Source organism: Cebidichthys violaceus, unplaced genomic scaffold, assembly GCF_023349555.1.
Source record: "Cebidichthys violaceus isolate CVI_PGR_0920_01 unplaced genomic scaffold, fCebVio1.0.p SCAF_9, whole genome shotgun sequence".
Taxonomy (NCBI): Eukaryota; Metazoa; Chordata; class Actinopteri; order Perciformes; family Stichaeidae; genus Cebidichthys; species Cebidichthys violaceus.
The window spans coordinates 14,797,889-14,817,005 of record NW_027176975.1 but is presented as its reverse complement, the minus strand read 5'-3'; the positions used below and the strand labels follow the sequence as shown (position 1 = coordinate 14,817,005).

The following is a 19,117-nucleotide window of genomic DNA, read 5'->3' as shown; positions in this document are numbered from 1 at the left end:
AAAGTGACTACTATCGGGAAACTGTACACTAGACATCAGTCTCCACCTAGATTTAGAACAAAAGCTGCAGAGTTGACTTTACCTGTTTCCAACTGAAAAGTAGGACCAACCGTTAAGGTGTGGCTAAATAAAGAATAATTCTGACTGAAGATTGGCTATTGTTTGATGGCTATATGTGATTTATTAAATGTTACGCACAATAGGCTGGTAGCATTGACATTAAAATATCAAGCAAGCAAACATCAGGACATATTCTTTCTATATCCTTTTACTTTTTTCTATTGCAGCCGTCATTTAATCACAAAAATCTGACCTACTTGTAAAGGTCGTAATATACTGTATGCAGCTTCACTTTCATCTTCTGTGATGGTCATCACTCATTGTCACAAAATCATACCTTGACTCTGATAGGTCGTTACGCAAAGGAGGTGTATCACTTTTCATTCGATTTTATTGATCTGTGTAAACTTTCTGCAAAATCTTTACATGCAAAGTTATTTGCAAACATACATATTTTCCAGTGCATGCACTATCTATGTACAAATACAGAGATAAACCAAGAAACATTCCACTGAACTGGCAGAATCAAGTAGAAGACAGCGATGGGTTAAGCTCAGAGAAAAGTTAAAAATAAAACTCTTGGTTATTTTGTATGTTGATCATCATCTGGTGATCACTGTAGTGTAAGTAGCACAACATAGGACAGTGTGTGATGCTACTGATGGGTGTTTGAATCACGGCCACATGAGTGGCTGTGCAAAGAAAACAAGACACTGGAGAGATTTGAATGCTTCTGTACAGAAAGTCTCATTTAACGGATGACACTTATTTCAATATCTGCTACTGATAGAGTCGGCTAAAGTCTTGTGATGATGTGCTCAGGTGATTATCAGTCTATCCTGGGGATGCTATCAGAGCAGTTTATTCAGATTACACCATAGTTACCATGCAGAATATGGTCTCTTGTATATATAATATTAACAGGAATGTTATGGGGATTAAGTGTAAACATTGATGGAAATACAATAGCATTAATTTCTTACAAAGTATATATATCTTGAACCACAAGACCTTTCATGCATAGGTTTTTTGTTTTCGTCTTTATTATGTATATTTTGACATTGGAATAACTTGCAAACAGCTGTATAAATTGAGGTCATTCCACTTTGTAAGGTGTGCTTTCCTTGGTTTGCTGTGATTAGTGAACAAACACACACTAAAGCCTTTAATGATTGGGTGTGGCAGAGGGGAAACGGGCCCTGCTGTGCGCATTGGGGTAAAAGCGGACTGCCCAGGCACGCCAGAGTCAGGAGCACAGTGCATGCAGGTAAAGCTGCACATAAGACATAACCTGTTCCACCTTCTCTCCTTGTTAAGTGGAGCAGCCGAATTTGACCGTGTGCATTCAGTGTAAACACTACTGTAGAAAACCTCTGAGGTGTCATAGTGAACCACGAGCTTCAGAAAAGTTGAGGTAGCAGGGGGAAAATCCTTGTTCCTGCCAATTCTCACCATAACAAAGAAACAAAAAAAACTTTTCTCTAATCACACAGTTAATACTTCTCACAAATCATAATTCACAGTTTGAATAACTATACATAAAAATTCTAATGTTCAACTAGGTGTACTAGTTTAAATCACAAATCAACAGCAGCTGAACGATTCATCTAGCTCATGGTCCACTGACATATGAATCATCTGTATATATTAGATGTCTATCCTAACCTGAGCAATGTATCCGTATGTAAACATTTCTTCATGGATATATACAATATGTTCAGGACAGTGGGCACAGTTGAAATCTTCGATGGTGCAGCCGCGTGTTTTCTTTTGTCTGTGGCTTGGCATGCTTATACAGTTCAAGTGTTGCACTACAGCATGATGTTATCCCACAAGAACTCCCCAAAAAATGATTCACTGACAGGCTAATGAATTTATGAGCCCAATTGAGGCTTTTACGACTTGATTGATGATTTTTTTTTTATCTCAGATGCCCTAACATATTGCTTTTCTAGTTCTGTGCCAGTGTAATTAATTTTCTCTAGCAATGTGTCAAGTTCAGCACAATAAATAACATCACTGATAGGCATGATGGTCCTTGTGCAGCTGTTTGCTCACATATGTCTTAATTAAATTAGTGAAATCTCTAATTCATGTATGCCTTGATTTGCCCCAGAGGCAGATTAAGTATCAGCACAGGCAGACAAATTGTTAATAAGAAGACTGGAAAGAAGAGTGTACTACATCAGGGGAAGGGAGGTGAGTAAGCCTGTGTGATGGCCTGGTAGTGAAAGAGTAGATAACACAATAAAAATGCATTAAGAGATGAATGCAAACCAAGTTGAGAGGTTTTAGCTCATGCTCTATGTGTGGGGGGGCAAATGGTTAATCACTAGTTACGGGAGTCTCATTATACAAGGTGTGCCAGCGCTCAATCCTCTTGTCCTTGTTCTTCAGACACTCATACCAGTGCTTCAGCCTCTCTCCTTTGGCAGTGATACCCAGCTGACACCCACCTGTCAGGGAGCAAGTGAGGAGTGAAAGGCAGGCGTTGGTGAGCAAGTGGCAGTTGTACTTTTAATTCATCAAAGCAATTATGATCAAATATTTACCGATGTAGTCGTTGGACTTCCCAATATCATAATCCCAAACAGAGATATCTAAACTCTTCTTGGCCAGGTCACTGTGTTTAATGTCATAGCCGAATTCCTGAAAGACATTCATTTTTTTTTCAAGTCACTTATCAACATTTTTCATTACTTGAGTTGCCAAGAATATAAACCCAAATGATTTGATAATAATTTGGGGATATGTTCTTTTTATTATTTGCAGCCCTTCACCTTGAACTTTCTTACAAACCTCATTAAACTCGGGGTTTAAAGTCCTCTTCTTGATTTGTGTTTTGCACTTGGCCTTCTTCCCCATGTCAGGTTTGAGACATCTGAAAATGTAATATAATTAATTAATTAATTCCATTTCTAAAGTCATACATTTAAAATCTAAATGTGATCGTGCTCTACCTACATTTTGACATATGGGTCAGAGTAGCCATTAGCATCCATGGCAGCCAGGTGAACACAGCGTACAACACCCACGAGGAGACGATTCTGCTGGGTGCTGTACATGAGGGAGATCAGAATCCGGCCGCGCTCCTCTACCTCTCCGCCATCTTTCCCTGGCTAAGACAGAGGAGGGAAAATAGTTCAGTAGGATGCATGATGAGGCTTTGCAAAAATTCTCTGGAGGAATCTGTCATGTTCAGGCATGCTTGGAAATAAAAGCATTGCCTCATCTTCGTAGAGAGCGATGCCTCTGGCTCCCCCGGCTGTTGCAGTTCTCTTTGTCTGCGAGGGTGGAACGAGATTACAGCAGGTCAATAAGAGATTCCGACAAGAAGAACAAAGCATTGTTTGAATACAATTGAGTTTCACTCACAGGGATGACTCTCTCCAGACACACGTTGAAGTTTTTCTTCTGGTTCAACTTCAGTTTCTTCAGCGCCACTCGGGTTTCCCCAATAAACTCATTATGCCCGAACTTGTCTTCATCACAGACGGACAACCTGAAATCAAAAGAGAATCTAAATCATACAGGCCACTCAAACCTTTAAAAGAGTCAACTAAGGGCACATTATGTTTAAAAGATTAAAACAGGGTGATTGAAGACCGGTTGTGGTGTAGTATTCACCTGAGGGTCTTACGCTGCATGTCGTCATCTGTGAGGCCATGGTAGGTGAGTGTCTCATTCCACGCAGGGTTGCGGGTGTTTCTCAAGGTCTTTGTGCGCAGCTTGTTAGACTGTTAAATGCAGGTTAGATAAGGACAAGGTAATGGATATATCTCGAAGCATGTTAGCGCAACGCAAGATCTCACACATCTGTGGTGTGTGCTGTTTAATCACAGGAAGAATCTATTTGGTGCTGCTTCCTGTCAAAAGTAGTTTTTGCCACTCAGACTTGCCTCATTCTCCAATACAGCACCGTCTAATTACACTACAAAAACAACATACCATCACTACATCCTTTACTTTATTTACAATGTCTCCATCTCTGTTATATCGTCCACGTGCCGATTTTATGTTGTTGTCAATTCAGACCACAAGGTGTCAGGCTTAAGCTAGCAGAAAGGGCTGTCATCTAACCTAGGTGGTCTCAAATCACCACCCTTCATTTCTTTTGCTTTGCAGGACATTGAGGTAATAAATCTTTAATACAAGTAAAAGCCTAGTGTAGGAAAGCTGCGACTTTTACCTTACTAGCCCCAGGCAGCAGATGAAGTTTGACATAAGGATCTGCCAGTCCATTTGAGTCCATGGGCTTCAGTCCCTGAGGAGAAATGGAGCGCCATGTCCATCACATCATCATGAACAGCAGAGGGCAATTAAGCTAAAGTGCCATTCAGGAGCCTTTTAACAAAAAACACTTGATTGTAATTGTCCTTTTGTGTGAGAGAATGAGGAGAATAGTGGTACCTTTCCTTTGAGAATGCTACAGTGGAGGCTGTTGCTTTCCTGTTCATAGAGCAGACTGAACTCTAGAGAGCCCAGGGTTGCTGAAAGAGACCCAGAACAGTCGTTACATTAGACTACAGAGAGGCTACAAGCGTGCGCTTGAATCATTAAGAGTATAAATACAAGGAAATATTATCTTGAAATTAAACAACACTCAACTTGAGACTAGAACTGAGACCAAGTACCAGCCCAGAACGGACAGAAAAGAAATAAACAGCACAGAAATCTCATTACAACGCAGGGGCATATAATATAAAATAAATTAAATAAACATCAAGTCTCAAAAGGAAGACATTCCAAAAAATAAGGTTCTGGGTAAGAAAAAAAAGACTAAAATGCTGCCCACACAGATTTACTTTGGAGGAGTTTCATGGCCTAGCATAGCTGTTGGGGACAAAATGATTAAATGTCATTTGTTAATTTCTCTTATATAACTGTTAACTTTTCTGGACTGAGATTCACCCTCAACTTGGTGCTCCAAGGACACAAAGATCTACTTTCAAAATTAAGAGTCTACAACCATGCAAATAAGCAGAATTAGCTCATCCACCTTTATCTAATGATCAATTACATGTATAGATTTGATTGGTTATATATCAAAGCACACAATCCATCAGACCTCAAAGTCTGATGATCAGACTTATTACATTCAATTAGTGTAAGTTATACACAGTTGAGCAGAGTGACTGAAACCAGTCAGCGCCACGGGACCAAACTGTTCTCACCGTCACATCTCTATAGAGAACAGACACGTGAAACCATTTTCACTCCCTACACAAGGGATTGAATTAAACACAAGGGGAATCTATATCCTGTTAGCCGTTGTGTCTCAAACCAATTGCACAGCTCCACATTCCCGGACCTCAATAAAATAAATTAACACACAATTCCCCAGAGAGAGAATAAAGGCCGTCTGACGCTGCAGGCGCAGAACATGTATGGCATGGCACCATTCTTATCATTAAAATGGGATATGGGATATATGAAAAAAAAACTGTACAATTACATAGCTTATGTATCACTATTGATTTAGTGGGTCACATCTTCCTCTGCTTTAGTTTCTTGGATATTAATCATCATGCTTCGATAACACATGATGCTTATCATTCGTCATTTTCTACCCAGCTCAATAGACACTGCCAGAATGATACATCCTGTATTCAAAGACTATTGGCCAATTTATAGATATGAATTACTACCAACAGACAGAAATCAAGAATCAACACGGTATCCCCTTATGGGAACAGCAATGCAATCTACTCTGTCATCAACACCCAATACAGCATAAAAAAAACACCCTACCCTTACCTTAAATGAATAGAAATAAATCACTCATCACTCAAGAGTGAGCATGTGGAGTACTCACTGGCTTCATCCGAGTCATAGTCGTTGGCCTCCTCCTCCTCCTCAGCTGGGGGAGGTTGCTGTCGGGCAGGAGGAGCACCATAGGCAGCGGGCTGCCTCCTGTCCTCTCTCACTGCAGGAGGCGCTCTCTCCTCTGGAGGAACTGCTCCAGAGGAGTAAGCCCCTCCATCTCCTGCCACTGGACCTACAACCACATTCAATCATCTGTGACTGCAAAGAAATAACACCACTAGGGATGCAATATTTGGTTAATGCCTGGGACTATTTATAAGGACGTGAAGAAAAGATTGTGTCCTAGCTGTCTCTCACCCTGCTGGGCCATGGTGGCTGATCCAGCAGGCTGTGGTCTGGAGCTCTGAACGGGAACCATCTTCTTCATCACCACTGGGCTGCCCTGCCCCGCCTCTTCTGGGCCAGCACCGCCCGTGGCCATGCGCACAACTGATGGTTTAGGGGCCACAGGTGGGTAACCAGCACGGCCCTGTGGCTCTGGTGCTAAAAATAAGAATGAATAGCATAATACAGTAAACCCACAGACACACACCATACATGGGGGAGACGCACTTAATCACACCAAGTCAGGCTCCTGCTGCAGTGGAATCTGCAATACTCCCCAGTCTCTCTGGATACTTTTGATGTTGCAGCTTTTTCATTGCAAAGGCATTGACCTACATACAGTACACTACAACAAGCTGTGGCAGCCGACTACTGTACATGCAGAAGCTATATACAGTAGTCTGCTCGTCTTTTCTTATGGGGGAATCACATTGCTCAAGTAATCACACTGAAAGTGTGAAATGATGTGACCCATCATGCCAGCACCACCTGAAGCCTCATCCCATGTCACAGCATGCACCTTCCGACAGCGTAATTGAGCTCTCCATCCCCCTCCTCTGCAACAGTGGGCGGTACTGCCAAATTTGGGAAGTAGATAAAAGGTTTGAAAAGAGCAATGAGAGGCGGGTTGCGAGAAGACTTGTGTGCAGATGTTGATCTAATGAGACTGAAGAGGTGGCACTTTGAAAAATACTAGTTGCTAGCTTTAGGAGTGGAATACAAACTTAACTGCATGATGGGTCTTCCCAAACACAAATAGCTTAAATGGCTAACAGCCAATGCTAGGTAGACTTGTTGGATAAAGGGTGAAAAAAGCGTAATGCTTGGAGTTTGGAGTGCTGCAGGAATGGGTCCTAAATCTCGGATAGAACCTCTTGTTCTACGATATTGAATACGTTAGTAAATACCCCACTCGTGAAATTTGAAGCTTTTACGTCTTTTTTACTGCCAAACAGGCAGACAGGGTCGTCACAGTATTTTAAAAAAGGCGATTGCTAACAAGTGGCTCAATGAAACATCATCACACAGACTAGTCGGCCTCCACAGCCTCGTTGTGTATACTTGCGCTCATGAAACTGTGGTCTAGTTAGTTTATAGTTTGTTTATAACGTTTTGTTCCTCTATATTGCCGAACAAAACATACCATAAACGTGTGTTAGGCACAGAATTTCTGCACTTAATCAATGAATCAAAGTCCAATGGAAAAATCCCATTGGGTTTTGTTGAGGATACCAATGTAATGCTAACTTCGAGGGTTGTCCAACCAAAATAATGTCATCCCTGCAGCACTCTATACAACATGCCATTCTACTGTCAGTGGCACACCATAGACATTGACAGCATGTCTCCCAGCAACACAGGCCACCAGATGTCAGTCTGTCATGGGAAACGCCCACCCAGAGGCTTGAAGTGTGTCCAAAGATGGGTTTTACCCCCTTTTGAAAATATCCTATTGCGTAAAATGGATAAATATATGAACAATAGCTGTAGTGTTTACTTTTTTGACATACTCAAAAACGTGAAAGCCATCAGATTTTAGTTTGACTACAAAACAGTCAGCAGGCAGCACTGTTGAGAAAGGGAAATCTCACAAGCAGCTCGAATAGAGTAGCAGATCCTTTTTTAAAGATTTCTATATATAGAAAACTTGAAAACCTGAAACTTGCTGCACAAAGGCAGGAGAGTGACTCTGGCTGATGGTTATAAGAATCTGCATGTTACCTAATGTTAACAATCAGGATGACTGAAAAAGACTGCAGGCTAAAGCTGAGGGGGCAGATCTACCTGGTGGTTGTGGTTGGGTTACTGCCTTCCTGGCCCCAGAGGCTTTGGGCTCCTTAGGCTCTGCCGCCTCCTGGGCTCCTGTCTCCTTTCCTTTAGATAATGGCATGGGCGATGGCAAGAAATGTTTGGGAAAACCTTTGAAGAACCAGGCACCAGACCTCTTCCACACCTTAGAAAGAAAGAAATGTATGTGTGCTACAGACTTTCCAATAGACAGTTGAATTATTTTATGTGTTGACCGGTGTGAAACACTCACCTCTCGCTGTTCTCTGCAGATCTTGCATAGCCACACAGCACGTGGCCGACTGCTACACTGTGTACCACACTTGGTACACATGTTCTACACGACAAGAGAAATGAAAGATTTCCAGCTGCTCGCCATTTACAATGCTTTTACAAATAGTCGGCTCATAGACCATGACCTATTGTGTTTCCTCAAGGTTCGTATGATATGCAGCAGGGAAGCAGGGTTTGTTTTTTTTGCTTGTAATAATTGGCTGACTCATTACCTACCTTTTTGCAGTCCTCACACACCACTGAGCTGACCCCAGGTGACCCAAATTGCTCCCCACACAGCAAACAGCGGGACTGTCCATCCCCACACACAGTCTTCTTCATGTCGTCCAGGCGATTTATCAAGCGCCTGCGAGACCAAAGGGCAAAAGTACTTAAAATGTCATCATTAATCATCCCAGGTATAAATGTATGCATGTCCTCAGTCTTCAACAGGCAATTTTTGTTTGTATACACGCACTTTGGAGAAACCGCTGCATGTTTTGCAATCTCTCACCCAATTCTCTCCTGCTCCATGGCCTCCATTTTCTCAGCACGGGCAATCACACTGTTTATTATCTCTTTCTCTTCATCTGTCAGGTCTGGACCAGGACCAGGACCTGGCTGCATGGTCCAGTTCTCCCTGTCAACCAAACATATTCTCCAGTTGAGGTTACACAGCATATCACACTGCTTTCGGAACAGTAACATATCAGATGTACATGATGCAGATAAGGGAGGTGGAGTAGGAGTTTGTCTACTTACTGCTCTTTATCACTGTGTCAAAGATCGCACATCAGAGGAATGCAGGTGAAACAAAGGAGAGTACAGTGTGGGTTGGTAGACTCATAGGGAAGGTTGACAATACGAAAATGTTCTGACTATCATGCTTACCTAGCGTGCATGGTCCTCTGCCTGTCGTTGGACTGCCAGCGATCCGAGCTGCTGCTCATCACTGTGTCCGTCATGCTGCACTATCACAGCCTGCAGGTGGACAGACACAAAGACAGAGATGGATTCAGCGTGAAACGATCTTGAGACAAAGTTGGCAGCTTTTCCTGACATTAGTTTAAGAGCTCTTCATTTAGGTGGGAATAGATGGGTTTTTCTGCGTCCAAGATATGTGTTGGGTTCACACTTTTTGCTATCCTCTATCCTTATCTCATGCTTATACAGCACTGACTTAACTGCCACCATGGGCTGCTCTCTCATCAAAAAGGATATTGCGTGCAAATTTGTGAGCCACAACAGTGCTGACCGGAAATTGGCAAGTCACCAGATACACTTCCTTTAATTGCCACACAGTGATGTTGGGCTAAATAAAAGGCAGCTAATGATGACCTCACAGTAGTGGCCATCACAAGCCAAACAAATGAATAACAAATAAATCTATTAAAGTTTCCAGAAAAGTAATAATCTTCCCTTCATCTAATTGCTTCCTACAAATTTAAGCCTGAAATATCAACAAAATATCATATACCAATGGCAATGTAAGCACGTTTCCTGGTGCCAAATTTACAGCCTGATCAGTACCATCTTCTCCTGCCAAGCCTGTTTTATCAAATTCTTTCCACAGACATATTCAAGCAAGTAATGGACACAGGAAAACATTGCAAAGAAATAGCACAAACAAAAAATATCTGTCAAATACAAGCCTAAGCTATGCTTGGTTCTAACAGGGTTAGCATTGCATAGTGTGAGTATTGCATAGGGAACAAAGCAAGCCCTCCTGTGCATTAGTGACCAAAGTGAAATTACACTGAAGTGGGTGGTGTAATTTTCTTCCAGTTTGTGACTCCACACATATCAAAGAAACAGATGGTTCCATATTGCAGGAGTGGCTCAATTATGCCACGATACAGGAGGAGGAGGAGGTGAGTTTGTGCTGACAAGGATGACTAAGATTCTTTGTCTCCAGCATTTGTGATTGTTCACGGTTGGAGCTAAAGCTTTTATCCAAAGTGATGTCCGTGTATTCGCAGTTGTCGACCACCTCTACTCTTTCTCTGAGTTAGCTGGTCGGATTGGGTGTGTGGTCAGGTGAGATGGAGATGGCTGATGAGCCGTTTATACAATCTGTACGACAGTTATTGTCCCCCGTGTAGTGAAATCTGTACTGGATTGTTTATGGGATGGTTGTGTCATCAGAGTATGTAAAGTACTGGTGCAGGCTGAGAATTCAGCCCAGTGCAAACGATGACGGTGGGGAAACAGTGAGCTGTCAACTGTTTTAATTTCCCACAAAGCCCTTATCCATATGATACACCAGCAATGTAATTGAATATAATTTAATTCTCAGATTGACATGGTAAAGATGATACAAATGATGTCAACAGAAATATTTAAAGCAATTCAGCCTACTCAGTGTGTGTGTGTGTGTGTGTGTGTGTGTGTGTGTGTGTGCTTATGGGTGCCCCTGTGCAATTGTCTTCAAGCCTCTGTCAGGCAATTCATGGAGTGATGCTGCAGCAGGCGTAGGCTGGAGGATAGAGCAGTGTATGTCCTGAGGGAAAGTGCTTGCAGCCAAAGAATAAAAAAGGAGCGACAAGAGGATATAAAAGCCTCTCTGGAGTTTCACATGTCCAGATTTGTGATGGTGCAGGATGAGGAGAGGGCAGGAATTGGAGAGATATAGTAAGGAATGCATAACGATAAGGCTAAAAGGAAAATCAATACATTTCACTTGTCCTCAGCTTTTCACAACACTATAGAAGCTTGGAGAAAGTGAAGAGAGAGCGAAAGGGAGGGGTGCACCGCCGTCTCCTTCATTCAGCTGCTCGTATTAATGCTGCGTAATGCTGTGGTACATACCTTTTGAGCTGTAATCTGTTGCTGCACTGCTTGCAGGAATCAAAGAAAAACAGCAAATTTGCTGTGCTATCAATAGACACTCTGGGTGTGTTCTTTTCCCTCTGATGCTGCATGCATCCAACCAACAGTGGCAACACAGTCTTCAGGGAGCATTTGTCGTTTTCCACTTCTCAGCAGCAGTCTGATGGTTCAGACATCACTCTGACTGCACGGCATATATCATATACATCGAAGTTCTCAAGCGTGGCCCTCCTTCACTTGCCAAAATGAATTATCCCACTTTTGTCTAACATGATTGTCCTGGAGAGGTGGATGGAGAGAGACAGATGGGAGGGGGCAGTCAGGCATTGGGCTGGGTAATCACTGACTCCGACGAGTCAGAGCTCTCTGGTGCTGGGGATAAATGTTACTGCATCACAGAAGTGGACTCTTTGCCGAGGTGACAGCCCAATTAACATGCAGGAAATAGTCTGACGGATTGTAGCCACACTTTTCTCATAAGGAGCTGTGAGTATAGGCTTTAATTCATCAGACACGGAAAGGCTTGGTTTCACTTACTGTGCAGTCAGAAAGGGTTTACATATCAGACGTATTAAAAAATGTATCTGAGGTCAATCATAGGGGACTGTCTCAACCCAAATGTCAGACTGATTCTTGCTATTCTGCAGATCTGACATCACTGTGACCCTCAGACTGTCATGGTCTGGGCTGTGCTCCTCCCCCTAATTAACCGGTGCAGCTGAAAGTACTTCCCTAATCAAGCTCCAGGCTTCATATTCTCCAGCCCTGCACTCATTCTTTGCCAGATCGTTGAGTTTGCAACCAGGAACGAATGCTACGGCTGAAACTCTTGTTAAACCCTTTGTCTGCCTCAGCCTCAGGTTCTCTGCTCCTCTGGCCTGCCGACCAATCCTCCAGCCTGCTCCCAGCTTGCTGACCATTCCTCCAGCCGGTTCACAACACTCTAGCACCTCGTGCTTTCAAATAAAAGACTGTTTAACCATTTCTGCTCTGCCTCTATTCTGCTCTTGGGTCCAGCATCACAATCAACATGACACAGATGATCATCCTTGATGCTCTTGAGGTTATAAATGCAACTAATCTGCGTCATCTGTGACTTTGACTTGGTGCAACAGTTATCTTGTTCATGTTTTCCTCCCATATCAGATGACTGAGTCAGGTGGTGGATTCTTCTCTGGAGAGCAGCAGATATTTTCCTGTGGGTTTTGTATTTTCCAAAATGTCGTGAAGCCTCTATGACTTGATGATGCTTTCATACGTGGCTACAAAGTGGTGCCAAGAACTGTGCAAGCAACCACACAACGGTTTCTACAAATACACCGGTCATGAATAGCATCAGATTATGTGTGAGATGACAACAGGAAAGACCGGAGGGAAAGCATGGACTCAAGCTAGTCATCTGCCCAATCATCATAAGTCATCCACGCAGCAGGATCTCTCCTAAGTAGAGCTTCTTGTGAGGGTGGAGAGGACCAATTTAGAAAGCTGCGTCTCCTCCTCGGGCCCTGGGAGGATAGTCGATACAAATCTGCATCCGTACATCTTCAGGGATGTATGCATACGCAGCTCCCAGAGCACACCCTACAGATTTTACATCCATTTTTAGAAACCCAGCCATGCATTCTCCTTGGATACTTGAAGTGAATACCCAGCGTGAGTAACTAGTCTTATGCACAGACTCTAATGTTGTTATGTGACTTTTGATGGCAGGTGAATGACTCATTACTGCAGAACATATGACTAGGAAAGGAGTGGACCTGAATAAGAGCACTTTGTTATGGATGACAGCCTGTCAATTTTTTCAAGATTTTGTTAATTGCTTGTGGGAACGAGAGCTGAAGAAAGCAGGGAGAGTGACAATGAGGCAGCAGGACATTGATGGATGATCAAATGTCCATAAACATGGATTCAGAGGGGGGGGGGGGCATCTCCTCTGTTCCGAGAGCAGCAAAAAACAATGCGTAAAAACAAGGTTTTAATAGTAAAATGCAGCCCTAAAAGCAATTATTACTGGAGCGTGACTTTGTCGACTCCCCCTGTACTTAGTAACATATCTAACATATTATTTTATACCCTCCTTTGTGTCCTATTTGTCAATGTATTGAAGATACTGACATTGGAACACAACGTGGTACTGCACTTCAATTCCAGGGCAACAATTCCCTCGCCATCCTCCAAGAAGCCAATTTTTAAAATGGGTTAATGAGAATAAAAGATCAATGCGAAGTCCCACAATTGGTTTCACTTTAATTTATCTTTCATCAGGCCTCCATTCGTATTTCCATGCCTAAGGGCTACAACATACTTACGGAGATCGGATGTCGCCCTAAAGCTCTGCTGTAGCCAACACCCAATCATCCACCAACACCCCTTATCATTGACCAGCAGAGTCCCTGCAAGCTTACATCAGCACTTTCCTCCAAAACATTTTCCAAGGTGCTGATTCTAAGATGTCAGAGTTGATATTCATGTCAGCAGAGCATATCCACCCTATGATTTAATAATCCTGGTGAAACCATGCATGTTTTTTTCAGGTTACTGTGACCATTAATGTTTCATCAGCCGTAACACGCCCTGCTTTTTCCTATTAAAGACCCAATAACATTGCAAACCATACACAATTTTTCACAGTGCTGCAAGAAACTCAGCTATAGCATTTTTTTCAATTTAGCTATTACTGGGCATATATTGCCCTATGTGGCTTTATATTCACAATGTATCATGTTATGAAACACGGTTAACCAATCAACAAAGAGAGGATTCATCTTTCCAAAAATAATGGATGTTTGGTGTAAAATGTATGTGATACTACGTCTTCTTCTCTTTTTATTATCCTGCCAACTATTTAAAAACGGTGATGTATAGTACATACATTTTCATTTTAAATATTAAAACTGCAAAACAAATCTAAGTAGCCGAGTTAAAGAAGAGAAGGAAAATAACATATTTAATTTCATCCTCATTTTTCTTCCTCTACCATCTGGTCTGGCAGTAACTCAGATTGTTTTATGTATTATGAAACAGAACACAGGCTGAGATCCTCAGACAGGAGAATCTTGGCCGGTCTACAGTTTCAACTCAAGTCCTGTGGTGATCTGGGACATCATGCCTAATCAGGGAAGACTCTTTCATTAAAATCTCTTCTTCAGTCACATCTATAAATACAGACTTATATGGGAATCGATCAGAAGTGAACATTTACCAAAATCTTTGGGACAGAGGGAAGGCAATATCAAATAAAAAAAATTACATAATTTGCAATCATACTATCTCAACTTAGAAAGCAACATCTTATTGATAATTAAAAAGTGCAGGGCTTTTATGATTAAGAATTAAATGAAAAAATGCAATGCCCCAAATGTAATAATATAGAAGTAAAGCCCATTAATGTGTATTGCTATGCATATTGTCATCTACTGACCTTCACTAAAACGTGAGCTAGTTGACAATACCTTGACTCACACGTAGGCTACATGTCATCACAAAAGTACAAGCAGCTGCTCCTTCACATTCTGTGGTGACACGTGGGCTGGTGGTAGGTGGCTCTAATGTCAAAAAGAAATTCTGTGCAGTTGTCATAGACTTATAACTGGTAACACCACACAGCTGACAGGGCCATAAACACAAGTAGTTTACTGTGGATGATTGGAGCACACCCAATTTAAGTGGTTATTCCCTTTCTACTGAATGGTATGTCACAAAGATGTTTCACATGGTAAACTAACCAACTCTGCTCAGTATTTCAGTTGCTGATGTCTAATGCTCACACACCAGGCATGCAGGGCGAATGGGGAGACAAGGTAGGAAGGACCAAATAAACACTCCCAGTTGCATGGCACAACTACTTCCATCCGCCATAAAGGGACCGTGAGCTGCCAACAGAGCAACACACTGAGGCCTGGGCAGGATCGTAAAGCACTGCACCAAGAAGCCCTCCACTGCAGGAGTAAAACATCACTCAGCATTTCTTAATTATTTAAAACTCTGGCCCACCATTGCTTTCCTCTGTAAGTCCCCTCTTTCAGGCATTAGTGCACGCTTTCTGTACTTGGGCCTATATCAAGCATTATGTACAGAACAGTGGTTTTGGGTAGGGGAAAAAAAATCCCAGAGCTTAAGACTCAATTTCGGGAAACAATAAGGATGTTTGTTGGTCTTTTAGGTCTGTGTCATTGACAAATTGTTCATGTTTTCAGTCAGACAGTGGCGTTGACAGGAACCATCTGTGGAACCACCTGTGAGGGCTCTTCACCCCTCGAATGTGTGAGTGTTGCACCGTTTCAAAAATGCACACTCTTGGCAGGCATGTCTCCAGGTCCCGCATCGCTGTAGAACAAACAGGAAAGACCATCCAGTGACAAACAAGCTGCCGTGCTGTTATCCTGCTATCACTGTTGGCCCTATCAGACCTCAACAGGGTGTTTTTCATTCTTAAATCAACTCACTGAATTAGAAGTCTATATCCTATAGGTTTCATTAGTAATCATCCTCAAATTTAGCTGAAACAAATTGTTCTTTGGTCCATGCCTTATTTTAGAACTACAGAAGTAAACAGCTATCAAACATGGAGCAATACAGCAAGAGTTTGCAGTAAGGCTCAAATGTGCTCGGCCAATGGAGATTTTTGCCAGTAAGATGTGGGACTTTGAGTTCTGGCTGCTGATGCATTGGCCAGTCATGCTCCTTCAATTTCCTCCCATCTTATCTCGAGGAAACAAGTACGACCAGACAGGGGCATTATAGTCACACTATGCATCTATTTCCTACTAACCAGCAGTGACCTGCATCTGGTGGTCTGTTGAGATATGGTTCTTAACCTATCAGATCTCCTATCAATCCCTCAGTGTGACAGCCATTATTCCGGCCTCTTTGTTGCTCTGCTTTGAAGATCTGGCACGGTTCAGCTGCTGGATATCTGACCCTCCCTCTGGTCCCACCAGCAAACTAGCAGGTACAATGCCCCTGGGTGCTTTAAGCAGATCTCTGTTGGCAAACGAGGGCTTGTTCTAGCCTGAAAACACTGCAACACTAACAATAAGCTTTGGCCCAACTTCTGAGACAAAAAACTCTGTTAGGAAGCTCGGCTATGTGACTTGACGTTTGTTTATTAAGACTTTACCCTGAGCCTCTGGGGCAATAGCCTTATGCAGCTTTGTAGGGAGGGGATTCTAATCAAAGATTATATTTGGTAGTGGACATAAAGGTTGCTTATAGCTGGCTGTTTTTTTATAGATTCGACCACAGCCCAAATCTGTTTTGGATTTTTAACTCCTTGCTCTCTTGAGGGAACTTTGCTTAAAGGCCACATTAATTACATCTGTCTTTTCCAATATGCCACAGTGTTTAGGCAGATCTAATCACCTGTTTCAGAGAGGATGGGAAATCGATCCTCATCGAGCAGATTCACCACATCCACTGCTCGGATTAGAATTTGAAGATGATGCCACTCCCTTCTGAAGCTTGGCTGCAAACAGCAGCATAATCTCTCTGATAGAACAAATTTAAAAATATGCTTGAAAGTGAGGCACAAAAACCAATGCATATTTCTAGTATAACATGTGATTTGGGTCCTAAGCACTGAATATGGATCGTGAAGAGCACAGAGGAATATAGAGTCATGCACCTTTACTAACTGTGGCCATGGTAACGGCAAGATCAGAAGACGAGAATCAGAATGATTAAAAGCTGTGTGCGTGCATGTGTGTGCACTGGTTTATGTGTTTGTAGTAGACGATACAGTACCTGTGCCAAATTTCAAAGCCCATGCAGCGGAACGGGTCATTGTTGCAATAATAGTGTCATTGGATCATCTCTCGTATCAACAAACATGATTGCAATGATGCATCTTGCTAAGATGGTTGAAAATACAGAATGTTTAGAGAGGAAGACAAGCTGAAGACACAGGATTATGGGTACAGTCGCTTTGTATCCTTCAGTTTTAAATTATGCAGTTAGCGTGCAGAGCACTTACTTCATTCCTCCATCTTTTTTTTCACCTTTTCCCTTAACACCCATGTTTCCTAGTGCTCTCCATCTCTCTTTTTCTCTTGTTTCACGTGATGTATTCTAAGACACAATTTCACCCTTTTCTCTCTTGACTAATTCCAGTCTTTCTCTGGACAGAAAACAGTGGACTGGCAGAGAGACTGGGTAATACACAGAGAGAGAGGTACCAGCAGAAGGGTGTCGTCCAATCACTACTGTGGTTGCTCATGTGAGAGAAGGCAGCTGCAGATATCTACCGTTCATTCAGTCTTTTTTCTCCCCTCCCCCATCTAATCCCCATGCTTCAGGTCTGTAGGAGGAGTTGGAGATGGTGGTACCAACTGAGAGGCTGATTCCCAGCTTCTTTTTTCTGTCCTGCTTTCATATCGACACCAGAAGCAACACTCACTGCTCCGACCCACTAAGTGTAATAAGCAGGATGAGATAACATCACAACAAGTATGCGACTGAATCACCTGTCCTGTGGCACAGCTGGAGTTGAGAGCTGCCCTGCCCACATCAGCATTTAGAGGGTTCACTAATGTTTTCCTCTTAGTCTGCAGGCACATTAAGCCCCAGTGTACACTCCTAAAAATCCCGCAGCAACGCCCAGGGACCGCAACCACACAATCTCCCACATGATTTGCTAAGTCTGTTTTCTTATGTCAGATCTACAACAAGGAAGCACCCGTGTTTTAGGAATGCAGCCAGCCAAAAGTCTTGTTTTAATTCATCTTAAGAGGGATTTAGCAAAGCCTATCGAGCTACACCAATACTTAAATTCATTGGCCATTCATGAATAAACTACGAGAACATCACAACATTAAAGCATGCTGTAGTAAATCAATGCAACAATTCGAAATAAGGATGTAATCAACACGTCTGTATGAATGACAGGAGCATTCTGCTGCAGAGCAATGTTTTCATTAAGACATGTCTTCCCTAAAACAAAGGACTCAATCAAATGTTCATTTACATAATTTGTACCTCATATGGGTTAACTAGCAGCAGCTCAGTTCATACTGAGTTGCACTGGACGCAAATGTTCCTTTTTCATTCAAATGACTCAGTAAGTAACAGGCTCATAAAGGCATTCCATCAAATTAATAAATACGAGCAATAAAATGTGTTCCCTCCTAAGAAATCATTTCAAGCCCCTATCTCTCTCTTGTGAATGAAATGCTGCATTCATTCAACTTGTAAATGAGAATTTTCTAACGCAATGAGTCACTGACCAAACGCAATAACATCATAGTGATTTTAGGTCAAGGATGCAATAATGTTTCAAAAAGCTTCGAAGGAGATCATACAGCCTACCTGAGAATCCAGCCCTGCTTTTTCTCTCTCTTTTCTCTCGGGGAGCTGTCAGGGAATGATGCGGACTAAATGTCTGTGCAGCGCCTGGATGCGACCACGGAGTCAGTCATTGCGCATGGTGCCTGTCACCAAAACCAGTGTTTTTATTTTTTTGCCTGGAGTAGTAGTCTGTTGCTCGAGGCACAGCGGATCACCACAATGCGTGGGAACCCGTATTCTATCCTGCGTGGAGGATGGAAAGCCCTTGGTACCCTGGGAAGGAAACCCCTGGATCTGAAGTGATAACACTGATGCTTAAGTGGGCAGTCATCACCTGATCCGATTGTCTCTTTATGAAGCGCATAGTGTCTAAATTTGTCCCATCATCAAAGCTGCCCTATTGAGTTATTTTCGATTATGTGCCTATAGGCTGTGGTGATTTGTAACTGCGCTTTATAGCATTTTATTAACATACACAAAATAATATGGGTTTTCAAAGCTTAATTGGCATTTGAATGCAATGGGTTTTGATCAAATTGAGCTACTCTCCTATTTTCGTATTCAATTTTCTTTTTTTGTATTATTTATTTATTTATATATATTTTTTAGTTTCCTGCACCATGATGACAATGTGCCTGCACTTATCTTCCAGTAGCAACTATTACATTTCCAAATATATAACCACTGATATTTTAACGTCAGTTTCTCAATTGTAAGAGAATATCGCCACTTTGAT

At 42.3% G+C, this 19,117-nt stretch overlaps 1 protein-coding gene across 1 annotated transcript; it reads right to left on the bottom strand.

Annotated features, from left to right (window-relative positions):
• Positions 1 to 433: 433 nt before the first annotated feature.
• LOC137867372 (rabphilin-3A-like) lies at positions 434 to 18,644 on the bottom strand. Its single transcript, XM_068703934.1, has 18 exons — positions 18,403 to 18,644; positions 9,163 to 9,252; positions 9,034 to 9,045; positions 8,786 to 8,911; positions 8,509 to 8,638; positions 8,252 to 8,335; positions 7,996 to 8,164; positions 6,184 to 6,369; positions 5,876 to 6,058; positions 4,471 to 4,550; positions 4,250 to 4,324; positions 3,688 to 3,797; positions 3,436 to 3,562; positions 3,288 to 3,344; positions 3,025 to 3,179; positions 2,860 to 2,941; positions 2,613 to 2,709; positions 434 to 2,516 (listed from the first exon to the last, which is right to left on the bottom strand). The coding sequence occupies exons 2-18, from the start codon at positions 9,234 to 9,236 to the stop codon at positions 2,386 to 2,388; spliced, it is 1,878 nt and encodes a 625-aa protein (XP_068560035.1). The 5' UTR covers positions 9,237 to 9,252; positions 18,403 to 18,644; the 3' UTR covers positions 434 to 2,385.
• Positions 18,645 to 19,117: the final 473 nt, after the last annotated feature.

Excerpts from the sequence above, each read along its gene's own strand:
- LOC137867372 (XM_068703934.1), bottom strand. The coding sequence starts at position 9,236 with ATGACGGACACAGTGATGAGCAGCAGCTCGGATCGCTGGCAGTCCAAC. Across the intron at positions 8,639-8,785 it reads ATGGAGCAGGAGAGAATTGG|GCGCTTGATAAATCGCCTGG; the intron begins GTGAGAGATTGC and ends TTGGTCTCGCAG. Across the intron at positions 6,370-7,995 it reads AACCCAACCACAACCACCAG|CACCAGAGCCACAGGGCCGT; the intron begins GTAGATCTGCCC and ends TCTTATTTTTAG.